Source organism: Ixodes scapularis, unplaced genomic scaffold (genome assembly GCF_016920785.2).
Source record: "Ixodes scapularis isolate PalLabHiFi unplaced genomic scaffold, ASM1692078v2 PGA_scaffold2__306_contigs__length_199485367, whole genome shotgun sequence".
NCBI lineage: Eukaryota > Metazoa > Arthropoda > Arachnida > Ixodida > Ixodidae > Ixodes > Ixodes scapularis.
The window spans coordinates 48,792,031-48,818,113 of NW_024609857.1; the positions used below are offsets into that span (position 1 = coordinate 48,792,031).

Genomic DNA, 26,083 nt, shown 5'->3' on the forward strand with positions numbered 1-26,083 from the left:
GCGAAAGCAACGTTGTCCGACTTTCGTTGTTGCATCAGTGCGGCAGGGCCTTTGCAGGAAATACCAAAGCGACATAACGGTAAACGCGCTTCAGAGTCAGACGTTCCAATACAAATCATTGTCGAAAACACTCTTGCTATTGTCGTGTCCATTTACACCCTCGGAAGTCTACAAAATCATCAGACAGTCAGTCACTAGTCTTGCTCGAATCAGTTTAATTAACCATGGAATGTAATGCAATCCGTATAGAACAGTCACGCAGTCTCAATGAGAAAGAGAGGGACGCTTTTTTGACACTGAAGCTGCGTGACCTTTGAACCATGATATCAGCTGTTCCCGAGGACCTTCCTGCTGATCTAACAGGATTACATCAGCAGGGAAGTCCTCAAGATCTCCCGTCTGCAGCACCAACTTCCTATTTTAGATAATGCTTCGGCGTCTTGTGAGCATCGAGCGTGGGTGCGCAGCCAAAGCGCGACGAAAGGCAACGAGCGCGTGCTGGAGCCTAGGCTGACGAAAAGAAGATCCGTCTTCGGTGCTTGGCGGCTGTCACGGTGCAGTAACTGCTCAGTGACGTCTCAGAGGCCGTGTTACAAAGTGCACTTGATCTCACATCCAAAGAGTCTTTACGCATTATTAAAATAAAATTAAGCAACTGATTACAAATTATTATTGCTCTTGGTTAAAACCTATTGGACTAGATTACATGATTACTTGAAAGGAAGAGTAATTGGCCGTTATTTCAAAAAGTAAGCATTAATTTTCCGATTACTTCCGATTTTAAAAACAGCATATCTTCCTGTTGGTTTGAAAATTAGCCTTTTTTATTGTCCATTATTGGAATCGAGTCGTGGGTTTGAATACTGCTCATTTTGTAAATCCATCACTTTTGGTAGACCGTCCCCTTTTCGGAGACCCGGTTCGAATACTCCTAAGTATGAAGGTTGTGGAAACAAAGGGCGCCACTAGGAAGGGGAGGCGAAAATAGTTACAGTTACTATTATTTGATTACTTTCAAAAGTGATCAGGCTACTCTTGTGATTACTTCATAATAAATATAATACAATTATTATATTAATAAAAAAGATTGATTACCCGAAATTTCATTACGTGTTATCTGTGCCGTATCTGCTGCGGAGTAAATGTTTTTGTACTTTGGCGTTCAAAAATCTACTAGCGTCTAGCGTCGCTCTGTTAGTATTGTCACGTGATATGACCCGGGAGTGTGGCTCAGATATACTCGAGTAAAAATTGGAACACAACCAAAGCTTACGAAATCGCACCGCATTGTCACGGTGTTGTTTTGATATGGAGAATAATTTTATCGCCCGCTGGAGTTCCTTTCAAGACGAGACCTATGCGTAATCTTTCGTATTCCAGAGCTCGCGAACCTCGTTACACCACGTGCAGGTTGGCAGATATGAGAGCATCAAAATCCTAACGGTTGTTGGCACTGCAGCACACAACCTCATCTGCATCATGTCCGAGAACACCAACGAGAGGGAACAGTACCCCGAGAAGCTTTGCGACTTCGTGGTCTACATGGACCTGAGTTACAACGGCCAGGAAGACAAACTAGTCCCCAAGGGCAACGGTAAGTGCACGGGAAATTATTTTTCCGGAATGGAAGTTATATCGCGGGCCGAGACAGTGCGACTCGGAAAGGAATCTCTCAATGGTTCGGAGTGGCGGTGTGAATAATCTTCGGGGCTTTATCGGATGTTCTGAAGAAGCCAAGACCCTCAGCAAAACGCCTGATTCCATTCTGGGGCTTCCATGAAGTTACTTTTATAGCGCAGCTCTAAAACGCCCGTTTCCGCGTATAGCGACATCGGCATCGCCGTCGTCGTCGGCGTAACCGCCCCGATAAATTTAGCGGGAAATGGAATTGGTGTTGAGTTTCAAGTGACGTCAATTTCCCCACTAACTCTAGCGGAGAAACTGAACTTGTTCATGGGTGTCGTGACACAAAGTCATGTGACATCATTTTTTCCGCTAAATTTAGCGGGGCAACTGAATAGGTGTTGAGGTCACGAGACGTCAATTTTCCAGCTAAATTAAACGGGGAAACTGTGGGAGGATCGGAGGGTACGGAGGAGAATGAAAGAGTACTCAGGAGGAGGAAGGCAGGGTACAGAGGAGGAAAGGAGAGGGGGAGTAGGAGTAGGAAAGGAGAAGGGGCAGGTGGAAAGGAGCGGAGGAGGAGGACAAGTGCTGATTGTTGGGCGAGTTGGTATTGTACGTGAGAAAACATGATTTCACTTTAAGACAAGGACAGAGGAAGAACAGACACTACAGAGGAAGAGGGGACGAGGACGTGAGGAAGAGAGGGGGAGGGGCGTGCTCTCCCCCCCTCCCCTTCAAGAGCTGCGCTCTAATTTTGCATTAAAGAGATTTGTAAACGTCTCACTTTTTCATGCTCTAGATTTAAAATATACTCTGCTTCACCTTACTATATACAGGCCACCGAAGCCAGTCTTATTCCGTATGAATGTCGTGTGACCTTAGAGAGGTGCGCAGCGACGCGAGGGTTGCGTAATCACGTAATAAGCTCCCAGCGCTGGATTGGCTGGACTACGGTCCATCGCTAGGTAAAACGCAGTATCCAGAGCGTAAGTTTGTCTGCTTCTTGCGCAGGAGATGCGTTGACGTCAGAACGACGCCGAGTTCTGATTGGCTTTGATTAGAAAGATAGTAGGTAGACCTCAATGTTAGATGCCTTGAGGTCTACACATTTTTTTTTCAATCAGCCAATAAGAGTTTCGCGTTTTGGCATCATCGCAACCGCTGTGCAAGAGGCAGACGAACTTGCACTCCACATTGAGAGGAAGATCCAATCGTCGCGTCCCTAGCAGCTAAGTTGACAGCTAAGTTGACAGCTAAGCCCATGAGGAAAACCTAAATTGTTTGTTTGTGTTAGGTGACGCAGCACTCGGTAAATGTAACCGAACGCTGACTCAGCACTCCTGTCCATTCTATATCCTATATGCTCTAGATCAGGGGTGGCCAAGCTGCGTCTGCGAGCCGCATGCGGCTCCTCGCGTGTTAAAGTGCGACTCGCTGTTCCCTCTCCTAACTACCCCCCCTCCCCCTCAAACACACACACACACACACACTCCCCCGCCTCCCTCCCGCGGCCACACGAGCACTTCCACAAAAAGAGAAATGGAAGGCGTTTTAAATCGAAAGAGAGGTTGCGGTTTGGTAGTCTTCTGCTACTGCTACCTTACGTACAGTAGGACTGCTGTTGACTCGGATAAATTGAAAGTAGTTTGAGTTTCGTCTATTGCTCTAAACCAGAGTCTGACCCCCCTTCCCCTGTGGCTCTTGGTGGTTTCGTGGATATGTTTGCCGCCCTCAGGCTGGGTCATCTCTGGCCATCCCTGCTCTAGATAGATGACGCAAGGAATCCAGTCCATAGAGCTATTATAATGTACGCTAGAGGTTCAAGTGGCGCTAGTGTGCTGACGCAAATTGAAGCAGACAGCAACCAGTCGAAAATTGACTTCCGGTAATGCATTGCTATGGGAAAAAGTGAGTTGATTTTCTCCCTGCGCTCGATCATAAGAGCAAATATTCCAAATAATTCATACGTAATAGGTAGCTTGGAACATTTCTCAGTCAGGCTGACGAAATAATTGGTCAGTTGCGGCGTTTTTCTTTCAAATTCATTGCATTAAAAAAGGTGCTAAAACGGCTTCGTACGTGTATTTATGTGTACCGTTGGACACTGTTCGCGCGAACACGACGTCGGTGCTTTTCAGCGTGGGAGATATACGTGCCAAACGAATGAAGAACATCTGAAAATTAAGGGAGACGGCAAGAACTATGGAGTAACATAGGATCAGTAACTACCCGTGCATGTAGATCAAAATAAATTGAAGATCACGTAATCTATTCTGACTTTAAATAAGTAAGTACCGCTTTATTCTTTCCGCTCTGAGCGAAGCTGCTTGTTCTACGTTCAAAATATCACCCGCACGCTCAAAATCTCTGAGAACAAGTGCCCGATAAAAGCTGCCCGGCAGAGAAAACAATATGAAGAGACACCTTTCATAGCCCACGGACATTATTCTCTACGTTTTGAATGTTTTTATTCACTCATGCACGGCATGGTCATTTTCATATGATGACAGGACTGGCATATTATCAATATATTAGCGTCACAGGAATGCTGGCGAGCCTTGAACACACTCTATATTTCTTTTGATTGTAATTTTGCTTTGAATCGTTGATTGTTTTTACACACCTGCTGCGGAACACACGTTTGGGACAGAAATGTAGCGAAGTTAAACATTGTTCACTGATAAAGAACAATGTGCCAACTAAAGCAATTACACCTTTACAGTGTTAATCAAGGTACATACTATTCGGTACTACCCAAATAACCAAAGTGTTCCGTGTTATTTTTCGACGAAGAGGCAAAATGCACGCGCGTTTTCCCATAGGAATGCACAGGAGCACCGCAAAAGTAGACTGGTTGCTGTCTGGTTCAATTTGCGTCACGGAAGTCGCATAGACAGTAGCGCCAGTTGAGCCTCTAGCGTACATTATAATAACTCTATGATCCAGTCCATGGGCCTTGTGTTGGGTAAACACCGAGCTCCGTGGTAACAAGCCTGGACAAGGCGTTCCCCTATAGCTCAATCTCCCCTCCTGTGCCATCGCAGACAATATAAGCTGAAATGGCCTTTTTATTCTTCTTTGACCTACCTGCTAGTTTTTGAGAAAGTTGTAATCTGAAAATGCAAAGTTGGGGTGTCATTCTTTGCACTACTTGTCAAATTAAAAGATAATAGAGCTCGCGAGGGGACTGCAGACGCCAAAAAAGGCCGCATCAGGTATTTCAGTTCATATTGTCCGCGGATGTACATATCGATCCATAAGAAAAGAACATTCTTTGCATTTTTTTTTCTTTGTATGACGCAGGTCTTTCCCTTTTATGTTTTCTCTCAAGAATGTCCCCACTTCGCCGCCTCTTTGTGGTGTTCAATTACAACGTCAGTGGCTGAGAACCGGGTTTTCCGCGATATACTAGAAGATGGGTAGATCCACCTGGTCCACACAACGGACCAAGAGTGCCTCGCTCATCGCAGGCTCCGGGTTCGCTCTGTTCACATCGCTGGTGCAGCAGCGAGCGGGCAACCACCTGGTGGCCGTCAGTCACGACGACATCCGTGAGTGCATGGACAAGTGGAAGGACCCGATGTCCCTGTCCCATTTCGTGGTCACCACCACGGCCTGGATCATCAAGAACAAATTCGACGGTCTGGCCTTTCTCGACCTCCTGGTCATCACGGACCAGATGCCGGCCATCTTGAAGATGCTCCAGGTACTGACACTAGCCTATGTTTGCGCCACCACTATCTTCGGGTGTAGAGCATCATACTGTTGTTGCATGTTGCCAGGAGGGATGCATCGTGACTCGTCGACGCACAACAGACACACACCGCCAAAATTTATACGCTATATTTTTAGAGAAGTTCTTTCGTGATAGCCGTTATTGGAATATATATATTTTTTCTTTTATTCTTTGCTTCGAAGTGATTTTTACTTTACCGACTAGTGTAGGCGCTTTTTTAGTTTAATTTTGTTAGTGTGGTCGAAATTGACAGATTCATGCTCCCGCGTTCGAGGAAGCTATAAAGAGCCTTTAATGTGAAATTAATGAATACCAAACTTATCGGTTTAAGTTTATTCCTTAGGTACATCGAACAAACCAAACTAAAGCGTGGTTGTTTCTTTTTCTTGTGTTTTGCTGTTCCCAGCGGTACACCGTGGTATTTTCTGTACTCAGAAGCTCGCCATTTCTTTGCTGCAAACGCGTTATTCAGCCCGCCGTGTGCATTGTTCGGGTTTGGGTCCTCCCGTACACATTGCAGCTGCCTATCTGCGGGCTGTTCTTTTTTTAATCCACCTTTGGTGCGTGCGTGCGTGCGTGCGTGCGTGCGTGCTTGCGTGCGTGCCTGTGTGTGTGTGTGTATCTGTGTGTGCTTAATTGGGTGAACGATCTGTGTGAGAGAAGAGAGGAGAATTAGTATGTAACAGGGGAGGAGTTTTAGCACACCAAAATATTCGGTCATAACGACTCAGCCATATCGAGGGGTTAAGGTACGAATCGCGTCTCTTTCCCGTCCAGAAATTCCACGAGGCCTTCAAGGAGAACGGTTCACGGACGCTGCTGCTCATGTTCGGCATGCAGGTGAAAGCCTTCAAGTCCTCAGTAGAAGAATTCCTGGCCAACCTGCAACACATTTCCAAGTGCGTCTCGTCCACCTCGGTAGTGTCGGCAAGATTTTAACACAAAATGTGTTTTATGAGTCGTTTTCCATGATACAATCGTCATGGACGAGCTTTATAACCAGCGTCATGGACGAGTGACACGCTGAGAGCGTTACAGACGTGGAAGTCGTATACTATAACCACTCAACTACAAGCAGTTTTTTTTTATATTACTGTGCTATTAGCAATTATACACAGTGAACGCTGGAGAGGAGGCGATTCTATCCTCGCCTCCTTTCCAGCGTTCTTTTTGTTAAGGTGAAAATAGCAGAGCGTTTTGAGGCAGGAGCTTGTGCCGCACTCTTAACCTGCAACAGACTATAGTTGAGGAAGCCCATTTCTTTCGGCAATGCAACGTTACCTGGGTTACCAACTCTGTTTTACAAAATGCAATGTATATTGAAAGGAAATGTCCAAAACAAACATTCTAACTATAAGAACAAACTTCTTGCGTTCAAACTGCTCTTTTCTTTTTAGTTATAATAGGACAAAATTTAAGCTGCAACAAATCTGGATATAAAACGAAAACGTTGAAACTCGATGTGCGCCTCAGACAACGCTGCAACTCAAGTTTCGAGCATTTCATGACTGTACGCCGTCCTCGCTTCCCTGTCGTCACTAAGAGCTTCGTAATTTCTCTGTCGTCGAAGGCTTTCGTCATTTTGAGTTTGCTTGCAGTGGAAAGCCCATACTCGACACCTTCGTTGGTCTACTACGCTGCGTGCATGACTGGAGCGATGTTTAGCGAGTTGAGCTCTTTTGCTGCTATAGCCACTGACAGGATTAGAACGTCAGGGAGTTTCTTCAATGGTTTCGCCTTCGGCACGAGCCAACGTTACTAAAACACTCAGTTGGGAAACTCGCCGTCGAAACCTGGGCCGCTGGCATCCACCGAGACCGAGCCAAATACGACAACAGCGCCACTCTTTATCATTTGTCTGTACTGTGGTCACTTTGAGCTTTTAGAAAGCTTGTTTTTGCGTAAAGACAAACGGAAAAGACTCTTTTTGTATGAAATTTATTGGAGTTCAGTACAAAATGAAGGACGCGTGATATTTTTAAAATCTTTTGTTTGCAAGGTTTTGCGGCACAATTAATATTGTTTCTATACAACCATGCCTCAGCGGTGCTTTCAGGTAGCGCGTCCCGACCTAGGTGCATTTTAACTTCGGTAGTAAGACTCGGCGCGTCCGCTGGAGAGACGGGGGTGGCACCCCTGTAACCTCTTCCGCTGTACCTGTTTCGGCGCCGAAGTGGCCGATTGAAGCCAAAGTAGACACCACGTGCAGTTCCTCGAGTGGCCGCTGCGGGAGAAATGGCGGCTTTGTGTTCGCCATTAGCTCGGTGCTCGGAGACAGATTGGGGCCACTTTTTCAGAGCAGTCTCTATGGCAGTTTCCCAACTGAGTGGTTTAGTAACGCTGGCACGAGCTACCTACCTTTGCTAACGCTTGGGGATCTTGTGAACCTCGAGCAAATGCACGCGCAGCCAACGACGAAACCACGGCCTCACACTGACAAAGCCTGGCAGATCGCCGCGAGAAGCGGCCGCCGAAATGGAAAAGGTGGAGCGGCACACAACGGGTGAGAGGAGAGCCACGTGACTGGCGCCCCACTGCTGCGAGACGCCGAAACACACTTCTTCCGAGCGAACAAGCGTGTTTCGGGTCCTCGCCGCTGCAAAAGCTATGCGCTGACGTCCAGGTTCTCCAAGAAATGGCTCTTTGATGCTCTGTGCCACCAGATCCTCGCGCTCCAAATCTGAGACCGGGCACTCTATGGCTCCGTCGTCAAAATGCCAGGCTTTGTGAGTATAGAGGGGGCTATGGACGAAATGCAAAGAGCGCGTGCTGGAAGCTGGGCGTCAGAAAGAGACAGCCAGTCGTTTTCGTCCTGTCAGTGATTATATAGTTGATTCTTTCCTACATTTCGGTCAGGGTGGTGGACTACACAATTCTGGAGACTCACCACTCCCGTCCAGCGCCGACGTGCAATTTGCTGATGCCCAACTCGTTCCGCGAGTACACCGACTTTGCTGACACCCTGCCCATCGTGAGTCAATCACCCGTGACCGGCGTGCAGGTCGAACTATACAGCGCCTGGAACACCTTTCCGACTCTGGGTCTGTATGTAGCGTTCACCCTTCGCCATCGGGTTCCGCTCGAGAAAAGGTAAAACGAAATGTCACGAGAGCCGCCGGGGAAAGGTTGGTTCACATAGCACCTTTTCCTTAGGTTTTCTTACCTTACGTGTTAGTCACGGAAACGTTCGTGTCTCGAATGTCGCGTGGCAGGCTATCTCCTTAAACTGGTAGCCACGTCTAATATAAAGCTCAAATGTCCCAGTGATTTGTACGTAAGCCTTCGTAACGTAACGTAGCATAAGAAAACAGGGCTGTGTGAACCAGCTTTAATGTTCAGGTCCTAGAACCCAAGCAACTCCGCGGCGAAAAAGGCGAGCGAACGCCAGCGCTGCCACGTTTCAACCCTAGCTGCCGAAAGTTTTTTATGCGTTAGAACGCTCGTTTTGACGAAAGCCCGGCGGTGTCTTTCGTTTGTCATTTGTCGCTTGCGACGCTCTCATTCGTCCGAAGCGCTGACGTGGGCACGTGTCGACCTCTCCCTTTCTCCCCGGCGCTGACAAACTGACAGACACCAATAGTGAGGAATGGGCTAGTTGGTACATCGTTCCTTCTGACAAAAGCCCCACAAAACAAGGACTTAAAGTAAGAGACACAGCACAAGCGCTTTTGCTGTGTCTCTTATTTTATGCCCTTGTCTTGTAGCGCTTTTGTCAAAATGACGAACACCGCCAGTTTTATTTTTTTTTTTCCTGTTTTGTGGTTTAGACAAGCAGTGGAGTGAGACACAACCGAACAATGATGTCTGCGGTACTCATGCTGTGCTATCTGTGTCATCATCAGTGTCGCGTCGGCTTCCGGCCGGTGCCATTTTGTTTCTCCGTGTGCATAACGCATGCTTTCATTGCTTTCTGAATCGACGAACTTGCGCATGTTGGGTTGTGTAGATTAAGTGCCATGGGCGGTGACGTTGCAAACATTCAAACGGGGTATAGTAGTGAGTTCTGTAATAGCGTAACGCAAGCGTACCGCGTTTGCAAAAATTAGATATGCTCACATAGCGACGTTTTCGTCGCTATAGGTGAACACGTCGCTTCTTCTCATCATAGGTTGACTATTGTTCGTCTCACCTTAATACGAACTGTCACAATTGCTGAAAGAACGAGCGCGTAGTTTTAGCTTGTGCTCCCGTTGAACGAGCGTTCGTGCAGTCGAAGGGCTAGTTAAGGCTAAAAGCTCGCACTTGCAGATTTCTTTTCAACCGTTTCCTAATGCCCGACTTACATGACGCGATATTGCTTGCGAATTTCCAGCTGCGGTGTCGGGCACCATATCTTCCCCGGGGCTTTTTTTGCCGCATGAGCGACGTCGCAACTGCGAAATTGCAAATAAAATCGCACCATTTGAATCAGGCTTACTTCGCATGGTGCGAAATTGCATACGATTACGCAGCTGCAACGTCGGCCACCGCAGCTTCCAACACGTTTTTTTTCTCGTTTTTTTTTTCTGTTGTTGTTGTCGTTGTCGTTGTTTTGCCGCACAAAAAGCGACATGGGAACTGCGAAATAGTAAGTAAAATCGCATCGCATGAATCAGGCATCTGGACAACTTTCTCTGGCTAAATGTTTTCACAAATGTCAGGTATCGGTTCAGGGTCTATGGGCCCCACGCAGTCCATGGGCCCCACTGCGTGGGGCCCATGGACTGCGTGGGGCCCATAGACCCCCCCTCATCTAAAGGCTACAAATACGCTGTCTGTATTGTTGATGTGTGTACCTGGTGGCCGGAAGTCATATGCATGCGATCTCTCACAGCCAAAGCAACCTGCGATGCCTTACTGGAAGTGTTTTCTCGAATGGGTACCCCAGAGGTTATTTCTTCTGATCAAGGTAGCAACTTTACACCCGGATTGACACGAGAACTGATGTCTCGGCTCGGGGTTTCTCCAAGGTTTTCTACACCGGGTCATCCAGAGAGTAATGGTTTGGTAGAACGATGGAACCAGACTTTCAAGGGAATGTTGAGACAGGTAATTGCTGAACATGGGAGAGGATGGGACAGGTATGTACCCTGCCTGCTGTGGGCATACCGAGAAGTACCAAGCGAGACGACAGGTGTGTCGCCATTCGAGTTAATGTATGGTCGTGTCCCTAGTGGTCCTCTGGCTATTCTTAGAAAATCCTGGACGGGAGAATGGACCCTCCCAGTGACGTTAAATCAAGGCGCAGAAAAATATCTCCTGGACCTGAGGAGGCAGATGATGAGTCTAGCAAAAATAGCGGACGAACGAGCACAGGGACAGCAACGGGCATATGCCACACAGTACAACCTAAGGGCAGTGCCAAAGTCATCTCAAAAAGGAGAAGCGGTGCTAATGTTAAACACAGAAGCTACAAACAAAATGGAGGCCAGGTGGGTGGGTCCGATAACGATTGTTGAACGGAAAAGGGACAACAGCTACGTTGTTGAGCTAAAGGGAGGACAGAGGAAGTGGGTACATGCAAACAAGTTGCGTCCCTACTATGCAAGAACAAACGCTGTGGGGGTGATTTTTGAAGATCGGGACTTTGGGAGCGTGGAGGAGACCCCATGTGACGAAAAAAAAGATAGCACGGTATGTCAGACGGGTATCCAGCTGACGAACTTGAGTGAGGGACAGAGGCAACAGGTACTCAACTTGATAAAAGAACGGAAAGCGGCATTTTCAAATACGCCAGGAAGGAGCGCGGTGGGACGGCACAAAATAACGCTGATCGAAAATGCTACAATGAAAAGGATCTATCCCTACCGGGTCCCCATGAAACTTCGAGAAGAAGTAGATCGTCAGATACAACAATTGATAGGTTGGGGTCTGATCTACCCAACAGAGTCCAGTTTTGCACATCCGGTTGTATGTGTCGCTAAGAAGGACGGGAAAGTTAGGTTGTGTATAGATTATAGACAATTAAACTCGGTAACTGAAACGGACGTCTTTCCAATGCAAAACGTAAAAGAACTGTTGTGGTGCGTAGCAAAAGCCCAATTCATCTCGGTCTTGGACCTAACCAGAGGGTACTGGCAAATCAAAATGGAAAAAAAGTCTCAGCACTGTACCGCGTTCGTAACCGATCAAGGCCAGTACGCGTGGACTGTAATGCCATATGGGCTTAAAAATTCAGCAGCGACGTTCCAAAGAACAATGAACGAGGTGTTAAGACCTCATGCAATGTATGCCTGCGCATGCATTGATGACATCGCAGTTTTTTCTAGCAGTTGGCAAGAACATGTGGAACAGCTTGGCAAGGTGCTAGCCACATTAGAAGCTTGCGGGCTTACAATCAACCTGGCGAAATGTCGGTTCGGACAAGGCAGAGTAAAGTACCTAGGCCATGAAATAGGCTCTGGATTTCACGCACCAGACCCAGAAAGGGTTGCCGCGATTCAGAACTTAAGACGGCCAGAGAACAAAAAACAGTTGAGGAGTCTCTTAGGATTGATTAACTATTATCGAGATTATATTGAAGGGTATTCAGAGATAGTGCTTCCACTGACAGTGTTGACGAGAAAGCAAGTACCGAATGCACTCCTATGGGGTGAAAAAGAACAAGACTCGTTTGAAACGGTGAAGAGGAAATTGATAGAATTGCCGAAACTTGCAGCCCCATCGTTGAAGCGGAGGTTTATTTTGTCGACAGACGCGTCGGAGAAAGCGGTCGCCGCATGCTTATCGCAGAAGAGCGACGGCGGGAGAGAACTGCCAGTTGCGTTCTTGAGCCGAAAGTTGAATGAGACACAGAGTAGGTGGTCAACAATCGAGAGAGAAGCATTTGCAATTGTATGGGCACTAGAACAGTTGGAAACTTGGTTGTTCGGATCGGAAGTTTTGGTTCGCTCTGATCACAATCCATTGCGGTACGTAGGAACGTCGTCGCCAAACAGCGCACGATTAACACGCTGGGCATTGTCCCTGCAAAAGTATAATTTACAGATAGAACATGGGAAGGGGACCAAAAATGTGCCGGCAGACGCCCTATCTCGACTGGGTCGGGCCTGAGCAAATTGGGGGTGTCGCGAGACGAAACAGTCGGGTTAACCAGTCCACACCTCTATCGTCACTCAATGCGCCTTGCTGGAAAAAAAAAAAAAAAGAGTGCAAAGTGACGCGGTTTTTGTAACTATCGTTCATTTTTTCCGGCATTCGGGTCTCTGCTACGATATGTATTGTATTTGTGGAAAAAAAAAAGTGTGAAGTAATTTTGTCTTTGTAACTATTGTTTATTTTCCTCGTCATTCGGGTGCCTTCTACTATGTGTTGTAATTTGTGTTCATGCAGGGTATGTAGGCCTTTGTGATTATAAGGTGTAAAGGAAATAAAAAAAAGGGTTTCAGATGAAGGATACACATGTCATGCCACGCTTAGGTGTGCATGACTGGTAGGTGTGCTATCAGTGGTTATCAGAAGCGAGCTCAAGTGGTCACGAGGGTGAGGTTGATAGCGGATGGAACAGGCTGATAAAGAGCGGGAAAAAGCGTGTTTGGGTAGGTTGGATCCGGGCGTGGTGACGGAAGGTTGTATCTCGACACGACGGGAAGGAATAAATCATCTGAAGCTATTTGGACAAGTGTCTTCACTGCGTGGACTGCACTGCACTGGACCCCGTGTTGCATTCCCTTCCAGTCTCTGTCGCTCGGCCGGCTTACTGAGCCTTTTCCCACTGTCTCCCTTTAATTTATTACTTTCATCATAGACCTGTGCCCACTTTGCTATACCAGCAGGCCGTAACCAGTCATCTCCTTCGCGAGGAGTAACAAAAGCCTGAGCATCTTCGCTCAATATCTCCTTCACTCTGTCCGCAATTAACAACTCTTTCAAGTCATCAAAGTTCTCGACCTTTCTGCTACGAACGTAATAGTCAAGGTAGCCACGCACTCTTTCCGCCAACTGTGTCCAGGGCTCATTTTCCTTTTTCTTCGCGTTTGTGAACAGCCTTCGGTATTCATTAGGGGACAGTTGCAAAAGTTCAAGCACCTTTGTTTTTACCTCCGGATACTGCAAGAATCCGAGAGTTTCGCCGTCCCTTGCTATGTGCCTAACTCTCTCCGATAAATACGGGAGTAGTACCATTGTTTGTACATTTTTGGGAACCTTAAAGGCCTTCCACACGCTCTCGACGGTATCAAACCATCCCGGCACCATTTCCTCTTCGCTCGGTATGCGACTAAGAACGTTCGCAAGCATCTTAGAGAACTGCATAATCTCTGTCGCTAGCTCTTTTGGTTGGTCCCTCTGATCTTTTTCCGTTGCCGAGGTCTGTTTCAGCCGTGCCATTTCCAACTCTAACTGTATTCGCTCTATTCTTTTTTCCTCAAGCCGTAGTTGCAGCTCGGCATGTTCTTTCATTCTCTCGTCCCCCAATGCCCCACCGACAGCCCCATTCCCGTCTAGATCGTCGTCACTCATTTTTTGTTCTGCTTTAGCCTTTGCACGAGTTATCATCAGCCACACCCTCAATCACCACTCAATGCCTCTTACCTTCACAGACGCTCTCCAATCGGGCGGCAGGCTGCACCCCAGGCTTTCGGACACTCTGCTACCAGTTGCTCCGGCTGTGGTGGGTTCCTCAGGTGCTACTCGCGAGTACTGTTCACTGTCCTAACAAGATGCGACCCCGAGATGTCCCCTCACCAGCCCTCTTCACTTCACCACTTGCTCCTCTTCATGTCGTTGTCCCCGCCCCTCCCCCTTCTTTTGATTTTGCAGTTCTTCCTTGTCTCCTGGCTGTCGCCGTTGCTCAGTCAGGCTGTGACGTTTCGTAGGCAGCCGCTCTGTTCACCTTGCAGTTCTTCCTTGTCTCCTGGCTGTCGCCGTTGCTCAGTCAGCTGTCGCCGTTGCTCAGTTTTTTGTTTTTTTTTCCAGCGTAGATGCCTCGGTTGAAGTCTCCACTTTCAAGAAGGCGCTTCGGTGACGTTTCGCCGAAAGCTCCCCAGCTTCCACTTTTTGCAGCATGGGCGGTTTGGTTGAAGTTTCACGGGGTTGCTTGCCGGGTTTCCACTTTCTGCGGCGTGAACCCTTCAGTTGGCGTTTCCGCGGGTGTCCTGATCCGTGGGCCGGTGGTCCGATGTGGGCATTTCGACGTATGCTTGAATGCTGCGTTTCCTCGCGATTCTTTTCCGTTTTGTCGACTGCGCCAGTGAAGACACTTGTCCAAATAGCTTCAGATGATTTATTCCTTCCCGTCGTGTCGAGATACAACCTTCCGTCACCACGCCCGGATCCAACCTACCCAAACACGCTTTTTCCCGCTCTTTATCAGCCTGTTCCATCCGCTATCAACCTCACCCTCGTGACCACTTGAGCTCGCTTCTGATAACCACTGATAGCACACCTACCAGTCATGCACACCTAAGCGTGGCATGACAGTCGCCATGAGTAGAGTTTCTGTTTATAAGGTCCCGTATAGAGTTGCATGTTCATCCATCTTAAAATCGAAATTTATGCGGAAAAGCCACTCTTCCCGCTTGCTGAAGCCTTATCGTCGGCAGTGCAAGTGGATAAGCCCCTCGGGTCCGCATGCGGTGGTACACTCATGTCGCCGTGGTTCCTCGTGTGAATTCCGCGTCAGTCTCTGATGTCAGCCCCCTGATATCCATGTTTTCGGGGGACAGCATGGTCAAAAACGTGTCCAAATTGGCGGGAATTGGGTAAGAGGTCATTATTGTACCACCGCCTGTTTTCGTTGTCGTATCAATGATCAGGTGGATGATATATGGATGATATTGGCCTTTAAATGGATGATAAACGCCTCAAGCAAAATCAAAGAACATGAGCACAGTTGGCAAGTGGCTAGTTAGCGGCTAATTGAGTGGCGGAGCGACCGTAGCTGCCGTGGCGGAGGCTTTCCTGCACAGCACTGGATTTTTGTTTGTCACGTGATTTAATCCGGCTAATAGCGGCGTGGCGGCGCATGGAAACGCGAATAGCGGCGGGGGCGCGAAACTCTTGCTTCCCTACGAGGTGCCTATCATAAACTCTAGGCATGAGCGAGCGCGAGAACTTATTTTTTTTTAAGAAATATCCCCATCAAACCAGCAAGGCGCGTGATCCCGATACGTTGTCACGTGCTTTACTCCGACGCGCTTGTTGGCTGATCGGTGCAGTAGCCTTCGCCGTTGGGCAAGTTATGGTGAAACTGTAGCTTTAAATGTGCCCCGTCTCAGAAAGCGGTATCGTGCAGATAACGGCGCTCGACTGGGCCAAGCAGCTGCAGAGCCTGGTCGTGCCTCCGCCCAACGTGTGCTTCTCGCTCAACCTTGCCGCTCTCCACTACGAACTCAAGTCCAAGTCCATTCAAATCGGGGCTCCGTGCCAGAGCGAGACGCTCGTGCGCTACAACCAGGTACAGCATGCAGGGGGTGAGGGGGGCACGCACGAGATGTCAGTTTTAGCACTATTTATAGCTCATCGTTAAATTCCTAAGGAATTTCTACTTCCCTCGTGGAAACGGCTATGGTAACACAAAGTGTGATGCAGTGCCGAAATATGCTACGTTCATCCCTAAGCTACGGTGGGACGTACGCCTCCCTTTCATCACCAGACCTCGCTCTCTGAGTGTGACCACGTGGCGAAAGACAGGCGAACGACTAATTCAGTGATCACTTAGCTTCTACCCCACTCACAGCCCCTTTATGTGTTTGTCTTTGCCTTGCAAGTACTATAGCGTCGAATGCTCCAAAGCAGGAGGCCCGCGCCTTGTCCAGCTCTTGGAAGCAAATGGCGGCGCGGCACTCGCTCGAGTCACCTGTCTTTGCGCGTTCGCACCGACAATGGTCGTCAGTACGGGGACAAAACGCGAAGCGTGCATTTTATCGATGGGCTTTAAGCTATATACATGCGAGCGTAGTGCCGCAGTTTCTGCCGCCGCGGCGACTCCGTGGAGCGTAGATTCGGAAACACTCGTGGAGTAAGTCCCGCGCGTGCTCTGGTTGCCATTTGTTTTAGTTTACTGGTGCAGGCGCCAACACGTACAGCGCGTGTAACTTCGTACTCGGAGCTTGCTTTTTTGAGACGATGCAAGTTATAAGTAATTAGAGTGTCGAACCGAAATTTATATTGGTTCGGTTCGGGTTCTGGTTCGGGTTCACGGCTTTCGGTCCAGTTCCGGCTCAGTTCCCGGGAGCCAAAATAACAATTCGAACCGGTTCGAATCAGTTTTAACCGGTTTAAACCGCTAGATTGAGATTATATTTTTCACATTGCTCTGGTAATAGATATACTATTTCCGGCCTGAAACGATTCACTATATAGTTGTTTTCTTTCTATCGTTCATACAACCCACTTTTATTGTCTTGTAACAAAAATAGGAAATTCCGTTAATTAATTTCGATACGACGGTAAAAAAAAATCTAGATTAACATAGAAAACGCCGTGTTTATACGACTCAACGTGCCTTTGTTTACCAGAGTCACATATATTGTGCCTGAATCAAAATGTTTTCGCGATGTGTGGTATAGTCGCCTAAAATACCCGTGATTAGTACAATTTTGCGTTGCAATATTAAAAGTTGAATCGTAATTGTGCCCTTGAACTAAGGAATTAATTACAGTGCTTAAAATCATGGAATGGGTACCTCGTCGCCATATATATCGTGAACTATTGTTTACAAAGTACGTTTCACAATATATATATGATGACAACACAACTGAGCTTAAAGCAATACAATTTTTCAAAATGTCACGAAAGCTTTAGAAGAAACCATTTCAGTACACGATGGGTCAGGAACGCATAGCTATCTTTCATACAATTTGGCGTGCATTTACTTATGACGTATATCTTTAAGGTGATCGGTCCTTCTTTTATGTTGTCACATCTTCAATCAGTAATTAAATATATTTTTCACCAATAAATTTGACTCTACGAAGTTCGCATAACCGCTTGAGGCCGGCACGGGAGGGTGATACTCGAAAATACGCCAGCTGTTGAGTCGGCGGAAACCTGTTCTTTGTTCGCTGTATGGCAGTGTGAAAAACCCGCTTGCAGGGTATTCTAAAAAAGGACTGTGTGCTCACATGATAGATGGGAAGAAAAATACAGAAAATGGGTAGAGAAAGACAGCTAGTATTTTTTTTTCTAAATAATCAGATATACATCGCCTTACTCCAAGAAAAAAAAATACTTAGTGATGACCGCAATTATATTCCTAATTGAACGTAAATAGCGCGAAGGAAAGACGAAGATTCTTCAAATTCTAAAATAAATCACGTTCGGGCATCAACTTGCATGAGCTCCAAACTTCGCGAAAAACTGCCTCGGGAGACAAATGTTGTATTCGGTTTTACGTGCACTTGTTTTAGGCTCTCACTTTACAACTCTGTGCTTTATCAGTCATGCGCTCTAACATTTATTAGTCTGCCGTATATGATCGCGAGACTACTATATATACTGCACAACTTTACATGAGATGTTAGCATATCAGGCCGCCAAAGAGCGCGCGGCATTGCGCAATGTAAGGGGGGAGAGACGTTTTATTATACCACGGCTACGCCAAGCACGGTGGCCGCCGAAGAGCGCGCGGCATTGCGCATTGTCAGGGGGGGGGGGGGGGGGGGGGGGGGAGACGCCGCGCGTGGCGAGTAGACACGACTCGGGAAAGAGGCGGCGGCGGTGGAGAGAAGAATTGTTAGCCTGTCGCCGTTGATGAACTGCCAGAACTTAGCCATAGACAGCCTAGCTGTGAAAAAATACCGTGAACCTTTTTGAACCGATTACCGTTATATTTTTTAGGTTCGGCTCCTCTTCAGTTCTAAGATGGCGGCGAAGATTTGGGTTCGGTTCACTTACGGTTGGGCTAAAAATAACGGTTCTGTTCCGTTTCGACATCCTGATTGATATCATAGGCACGCAAAAAAATACCAAAACGGAAAAAAGAAACTTGCCCGCGCGTTTTCTTTTTTTTTTTTTATTTTTGGTATTTTTCTCCCCCTCTTCTTACATCCTCACGTCTTTTTATCTGTGACGTCAAAAATTATAAAGTTTAGGTGTGTACGCGACATTTTTATAATAATTAATAACGGCATTTGTAAAACTTGTTTTTTCAAAACTATTGCGAACGCACTACGGCCTTTATTTTTGGAGTACCGAAAATCGAATTCCGGACTGGTGTGGCCTCCTAGTTTGTTTGTTTTTTATCGGCAGTGTTATTTCGACGTCCACCACTAAAATATCTCAAAACTTATTTGGACGTCTGTGACGTCACTTCCGTAAAATGTCAAAATAGTGGATTTATTATTTCGACGTCCTCCTTCGATGCTGGTCGCAGTGGTAGTCGTTTTGTAATTTCGTTGGCTTCGTGTTTAGTTTCTGATGGTGTTGTGTTGGCGTTTTGACGAATTCATGTCTTATTTAACGTGTGTGTGGGACTGGCTTGACAGTTGATCCTTTCGGACGTGACACGCCCGGTGGCGATGTTCTGAGCGTTCTGAACTGGCATCTAGGCACGCGCGTCTCACTTAAAATTTTGAATCTACGACAGAGGCGAGCTGGATGTCTCTGTCTTGCCTGCACGTAACAAATATAAGTGTGTACACTACATAACACTGAGAAATTTGGCACGCTTTTTGTGTCTATATCGTGCGAGCGCGTCTTCGTATTTGCAGTGTCGCTTCGCATCTAACCGTGTTTCGTTAGTTCATTGCTTTAGATGTTCTGTTTGGTTCGTGTTTAACGAGTGCGTTAACTACGAAATGATCGGGATGTTAAAATGTTGTGAATGCAAATGTTGCCACCTTAATATGTTTCTTGACCGGCGCGAGCGAACAAAGCTTCTAGCGCGGTTGTACGAGATACAGGCATTTTCCAATCAACCGCAAATCTATGGCACGGCATTCACCTCCTTTGTCTGTATAAATCACGTGAAACAAATGCTGAAAAGCAGCACTACCGCATTCTGTAATGTTTGGCACAACCAAACATATGATACGTGCGGCCTGATAGCTAATGTACTTTGAGAACTCGACTGCATTACATTTGTTTTCGGAAAATGCGTGTACAGTGGCGACGCTGCCTGCAAGCAAGATAATTTTTTTTTTTTTTGACCGCCGGGCTCCGAAGCTTTAGAGTTTGAGACGTCAGAATAAGGGCAAAAATATATTGACAGAGGACGTCAAAATGTTTTTGAAAATATTTCCACGTCTTCAAAAAGTAGCGTCACGGACATCAAGCTAATATTCAAAATTATTTTGAAAGTGGACGTTGAAATATTGTCGAGACCGGTTATAAATTAGAACGAAGTCGACGGGATTCGGAAATCACTTCGCTATATCCGCTATTTCGTTATAACCGACTTCGGTTTAACGAAGGGTAAAAGAGAATGGCAAATCGTGTTTGCTTCGCTGTAGCCGCTACTTCGTTATAACCGATTTCGTTATAACCGGTCACGACAGTAATTACTGCCTTTTTACCCTCCCTCGGAAAACATGGTGGCGCGGCGGCGCTCGGCACATATAGCACTGAGGATGATCGGTAAGTCGGAAAATCGAACGAAGTTCTTTTTTTTTTTTTTTTTTTTTTTTGTAGGTGCCCGACGACCTCTCAAGTTCGAAAAGCAAATCGCCAAACGGTCAAAACGAGTGGGTTTAGTATCTGTGTATTTCGGTTGTGAACCGCCGAGTCCGCCTTTCACGCAGAACCGGTGCGGCGTGCCCTCTCACGTCGCTCACAGAAGTCCTCAGCGCGTTCCCTTCGACCTCACACCGTTTCAAAGATTTTGAGATCGCTGAAAGGGCCCTCAAATACCTTCAAACTCGAAAGTGAAGCGTCGTCTGCTCACAGCGATAGGCGGCACGATTGCGGGACGCAGGCGAACACGACATCGGGTCAGGACGGTTCGGAGGCGTGAGAAAAACTCCAGTTGCAGGACGACTCAATCTTTGACATCACTGCGCTGGAGCGGAGAGCGCGGGAACTTCAAAATTGGCTTTTAAAGTTTTTTTTTTTTTTTTTTCAAATTGAGTTTTAAAATTTTGAAGGGTAATATCCTGGCATCGTTATCAATCGTTTCGGATAATAAAAAAAAATATATTTTGACCTGTCACTGCCCCTCTAAGCTGAGTGCAGCCAAAGCTACAAGCGCGTGCTAGCCCGCCGTTTTGGCTTTTAAACGTGCATTTCTAGCGCGAACGCTCGTTCTGCTAAAGAACGCATCAAAGCAGCGACCTCATGATCTCGTGCTTGTGGCATTGGCTGCAGTATCTGACGCTCAATGGTGAACGATCAGAACGGAGTATTCGTCTCGAGATTTGATGAAGAGCAGAACGACGCTTTGTTTTACACTAACTTGGAGCCATAGAGTTATTACAATAAACGCTAGAGGCTCAGCTGGCGCTAGTGTACTGTTTCATTTTGAAGCAGACAGCAAGCAGACAGAAATTGACTCCCGGTAATGCATTTCTATGGAAAAAAGCGAGTGCATTTTCTCTCTGCGCTTGATTATAAGATCAAATATCACTAATAATTCGTACGTACTAGGCACATTGTAAAATTTCTCGGTCACGCAGACGAAATAATTGGTCAGTTACAGCATTTTTATTTGAAATTCGTGGTGTGGAAAACGGTGTTAAAACTGCTTCGTACGTGTATTTATGTGCACTGTCGGACACTGTTAGCGCGAACACGGCGTCGACGCTTTCCAGTATGGGAGATATACGTGCCAAACAAACGAAGGACATGTGGAAAACCAAGAGACGGCAAGAACTACGCAGTAACACTGGATAAGTAACTCCTTGTGCATGCAGGCGATCAAAATAAATTGAAAGCCACGTAATATAGTCAGATTTGCAATAAATAGGCACTGCTTTATTCTTTCTGTTCATGAATATGTGCAAAGATGCTTGTTCTGGGTTCAAATCATCACCCGCACGCTCTAAATCTTTGCAAATAGGGGGAGCCAGAGAGCAGGTGCCCGATAAAAACTGCCCGACATAGAAAATAATAAAAAAAGACACCTTTCGTAGCTCACGTGCTTTATCTTTTTTCGTTCGAATGTTTCTTTAACCGATCGTAAAGGTGCACGACGGAGTCATTTTCATTCAATGACAGGACGGGCATATCAGCAATATATAAGCACCACCGAAGTGCTAGCAGACCTTGAACGCACTCTACATTCATTTCGATCGTTAGTTTGCTTAGAATCGTCGCTCGTCTTCAGATACCTTCCTTGAAACAGAGGTTTGGACCTGAAATAGAGCGAAGTTTAACGTCGTTCAGTGGTAGAGAAAAATGCTGTAACTAAAGCAATCACACTTTCACAATACCAATAAAGGTGCATGCTATCCGGTACAACCGAAATGACAAAAGTTATTCATGTTATTTTCCGGCGAAGAGACATAATTCACGCGCGTTTTCCCATAAAAATACACAGGGAGGCTGGAAATGTAAACTTCACGCTGCCTGCTTCAATTTGCAACCGGAAGTCCCGTAGACACTAGCGCCAGCTGAGCCTCTAGTGTTTATTGAAATAACTCTATGCTTGGAGCAAAACGAATGCTACGCACGCGAGTCCCCAATGTAGCGCTCGCGCACTGGAATCAGCTGCTAAGAGCTCGTGCTTTGTACCCTTGCCCGTGCTCTCTGCCGTTACTGTGGATGCTTTGTCTCCACCCGCATTATGGACAACTGGAATCATCACGTGCCTCATAAAGAACCATGGATAAACAAAAGCAGGCTTTCACACAATTGAATCTGGGTCTTGAGGTCAATAGCAAGATGTTCATTCCACAGGTTTCCAGCAGCTTCACGCTAACCAGGGTGCAGTTATTTAATATATATCACGACAGAACCATGTCGACGATAGTCCTGCGACCATCGTCGACCGCGGCGTCGCTAAGCGGTCTCGTCGTTTCTTGTTCTTGGGTGATCCAGACGTGCAAGGGGCAAGACTGGGCGGGGCCCGTGTTGGACGACAAATCAGTGGCGGCCTTCCGCTACCGCGGCAACCAGTGGCAGTCTTTCCAGAACGAGGACAGCATCACCAAGATGGTATGTCTCACTCCTGGCAAATTACCATGCGCCAACTCATGTTCCTGACATCATGCCATGGCGATGGCGCTGACGGTGGAAATGAGCATGCATTTCCGAAGCCCGTTCAGACACTTGCAACCGAGTATGACCGAGAGAAACGAGACCTAATTAAACCTCTTAAAATTTCTTAGGACGAGAGAACACACTGGCCCGCTGGCGCCATCTATGTGGTGACCCTAGAAGTGCATTTCACAAGAGCGAAGGTTTTGCGGGATTTCCGAGGTCAATGTCCATAATAACTATGAGAAAGTTTGGCTTATAACGTTGACAAAAGTTTTTCGAGCCAAGAAAAAAAGGATAATGCGCGAGAGAAAGAGCAAATATGCTGGACCGTCAAGTTTACGCTGCTTCCTCATAGATGGCGCCAGTGTGTCCTCTCGTTGTAAGATTAAGAGGTTTCAAGGCACTAGGTTCTAAGAGGTCGCAGGTGTGTGAACGGGACTTTACGATCTCTTAGGACCAGCTCCGCAGCAGCGCACCCTGTCCTAAAACGTCGCAAGACGCTTAAAAACCGGTCTTGTCTCTCGGTCGTTCTCGGTTACAAGTTTCAATGGCCACTGAGACTGGATCGGTTTTTAAGCCTCTTGTGACGCCTTACGGCCGGCTGCGTTGCTGCACATCCGGTCGTAAGCCGTCTCAAAAAAGCTTAAAAACCGTTTTTTCTTTTCAGTCGGTCGTAGTCAAACTTAAGTGTGTGTGAAATGGCCTTAAAGGGATACTACAACGAAATTTGAAATATACCCGTCGTGTTCACAAGTAGGCTGCATGCGATGCACAATAACCGTGAATGACAATCGTGCGTTTGTATTTTGAGTCTGATGGCTGTATTTTTCGTTATAAACGGCCCACTCTGGAAAACGCTCGGAGAGCAACCAGCGGAAAGCACTAACATCTGCCGCAATCGTGACGTAGTTTGTCTCGGGACCTTACGTCCGGACGCTGCGAGCTATCCCAGCCGATCCCGCTCTGTGTACGTAGCCCGGGGAGTTTCAGTAGACCGTGTTTCCCGCTCCGCTAGCCCTCCGCTACGAAAAAAACGCCACTGCGCCTGCGCGCCGATGGCCTTGGCTGTAGAGTTCCGGATAGCGGAGGGGCTTAGCGGAGCGGAAAACACGGTCTACTAAAACTGCCTACATGTTTCCGGAGCGGCGGGAACATGTAGGCATCCTACGTGATACGCTATCCGCGCACCGCTGTGCCCCCTCTCCAAGGTTACGTGACATTCACTCGGCCTTGGATAGGCCCCGATGGCTCGTGGCATTTACTGAAAGCAGCCGAAGCACGCCAGCGATCGGGCCACCACAAGTAACCCCAAAGCTGTCTTTGTACGAATTTTTAGTGACGGATTAATCTTCTATAATCTTGTAGAGGGACAATAGCGACTTCTGCGACATACAAAAGAGAGTCTCGGGGAGAGGGAAGTACCTCCTTCAGCTCTTTTCTCGTCGTGGCTAAAGTCGTGGCCGGTGTCGAGACAGTTACCGTCACTACCTGTCAAGGTTCCTAGACGGGCATAACAAGCGAGGCGTTATCGACATCCACCAGGTGCTCTTGCTAGTCGTTTAATTCGTTTTAAAATCTATTTTCGTGTCTTTTTCAACAAGAGATCGCTGTGTCTGATGTAATAATGCTGCACTGAACACGAATAAACCAAAAAATAAGCGGCGAGATTTCGTTGTAGTATCCCTTTAAAGGGTTTGACACGAAAATTAAACAGATAGATTATTGTTGAAATGGAATGCTCATAGGCTACTCGGTATATACACCAAGTTACGCAATTTTTAGAGCTCTGTCAGTTGCAATATTCAATTTACGAATTTTTATCGTTTTCATCTGGCGACCAGGCAACACTGCCCAAGTTAGTCACACCGTGGTGTCCATCAACCAAGTGGCCATGAACGCTCTCTTTCTAGGCGCCCCCATGATCGCGCAAGCTCTCCTCGCCGCGGTACGATCAAAGCCGCTCACGCAACTCGGTAACCCGAACGCTATTCTCGCTCTCGCCCCCGGCGCGTTGACCTTCCACTCTGCATGCGTCTGCGAGATATTGCCGGACGGCGGTGACCACGGCGAGTTCGTCCTTAAGCCGTCACTGGAGCTGGTCGCCAGCGGGTCGCAGCCAAATGTACAGCTTCCAACATCTCTTGATAGCATTCACTCTCATCACTGCTGCGATCAATGTCGAACACTTTGACAAGGAGAGCGATACCGTAGACGTAATCTTCACGGACCGCATGCTGGAAACGCGGAAGGTAAACGAGGAAGCTGAAGCTCAAGACGCCAAGAGTGCCAAGTCTGTGAGTGCGTGCAAGGGGACACCGCGCAAGAGGCTGGCTACGTAGCCAGCCTCCAACTCCGCCCGCATCCGCCCCTCCGAGGGACCCGCATGTAAATCGATTTATCCACAAAACTATCGCGCCATTTTCAAAACAAATTTAGCAGGATTATAGGAACATACAATGGGTCCTAGCAGTATAGTTGTCTTATATTAAACACACTCAGGGTGTTAGCCCTGCGACAAGTGATTTACACCCTTTGCTGTGTAAAACTTCTTTGTGAGCAGCCTGCCCGTAGCAAAACTCAACTAGGTATCTCTGGCGGATTTCCGGACGCAGATGCGCCTGGTACTCAAGGTGAACCCCAGCGTATGCGTGGCAGCCTACTTCGTGGACTACGAAGACTACAGAGGCGACTGCATCAAGGACAAGCCTTTCCCGAGACTGTCAGCTGTACGACGTATCCTCGACCAAGTTGTGAACCACTGAACAATAGTTTGTCCAATCCTGCGAATCATAAACCATCACCCCTCTCCATATGTCTGTCTCTTGTCCAGAGTTTAAGCGACGTATATAGACCAACACGCTGATCTGAAGTCACGGCGCATGCGCAGACACTTCAACTTACGCGAATCTGGTTTGCGCACGCGCACTACCGGATGTGGAAAAACGAGGACTTGTTTGTAAACAGTTCCTTCATTCCTACGGGGCAATCCTATAGAAAGATGGCCTAGCGAGAATTTCCCATTGAATTGTTTTCTTGGTCGTCATTTGAACCCTGCCGGAAATGGGCCAATTGAAATAGATCGTAAAATCACATTGAGTCTACGAGAAATTTCAGGCTCAAACACATTCAGTTGTATGCATTTATGGAACAAAAACTTGTGTGCAGAAGGTGCTTTGATGCACGTACGTATGTATGAATTTATGGCACAAAAAAAATGTGCAGCTATATTGGTGATAGGTATACTCTGATGTACATAGGACTTTGTGCATTTATGTCACGAAAATATATGAGCAGCTATTGGTAATAGGTACTATTATGCACATAGGTCTTTATATTTATGGCATATAAAGCTATGTGCAGCTATTGGTAATACATACTCTGATGAACATGGGTCTGTGTGCATTTATGGCACAAAAGCCTATGTGCAGCTATTGGTGATAGGTATTCTGCCTGTATGCGTTTATGACACAAAAACCTGCAGGTGCAGCTATTGGTAGTAGGTACTCTGATGCATATAGGTTTGTATGCATTTATGGCACAAACACCTGTGTCACTATCGGTTCTTTACTTTCATTAATTTGCTCCAAAGGGGAAATCGAGAAAAAAACAGGTAGCGCAGATGTTCAAAGCAAATTAATTTCTGTTTGTATAAATGGGAAAAAGTTG

General features: G+C 47.0%; 1 protein-coding gene across 1 annotated transcript; it reads left to right on the forward strand.

Moving 5' to 3' along the window:
* Window positions 1-1,479: 1,479 nt before the first annotated feature.
* On the forward strand, window positions 1,480-25,179 carry LOC120850538. Its single transcript, XM_040499439.1, has 7 exons — window positions 1,480-1,594; window positions 5,097-5,332; window positions 6,140-6,261; window positions 8,219-8,333; window positions 15,576-15,737; window positions 22,256-22,372; window positions 25,030-25,179. Exons 1-7 carry the CDS (start codon window positions 1,480-1,482, stop codon window positions 25,177-25,179), a joined length of 1,017 nt encoding a protein of 338 aa, XP_040355373.1.
* Window positions 25,180-26,083: the final 904 nt, after the last annotated feature.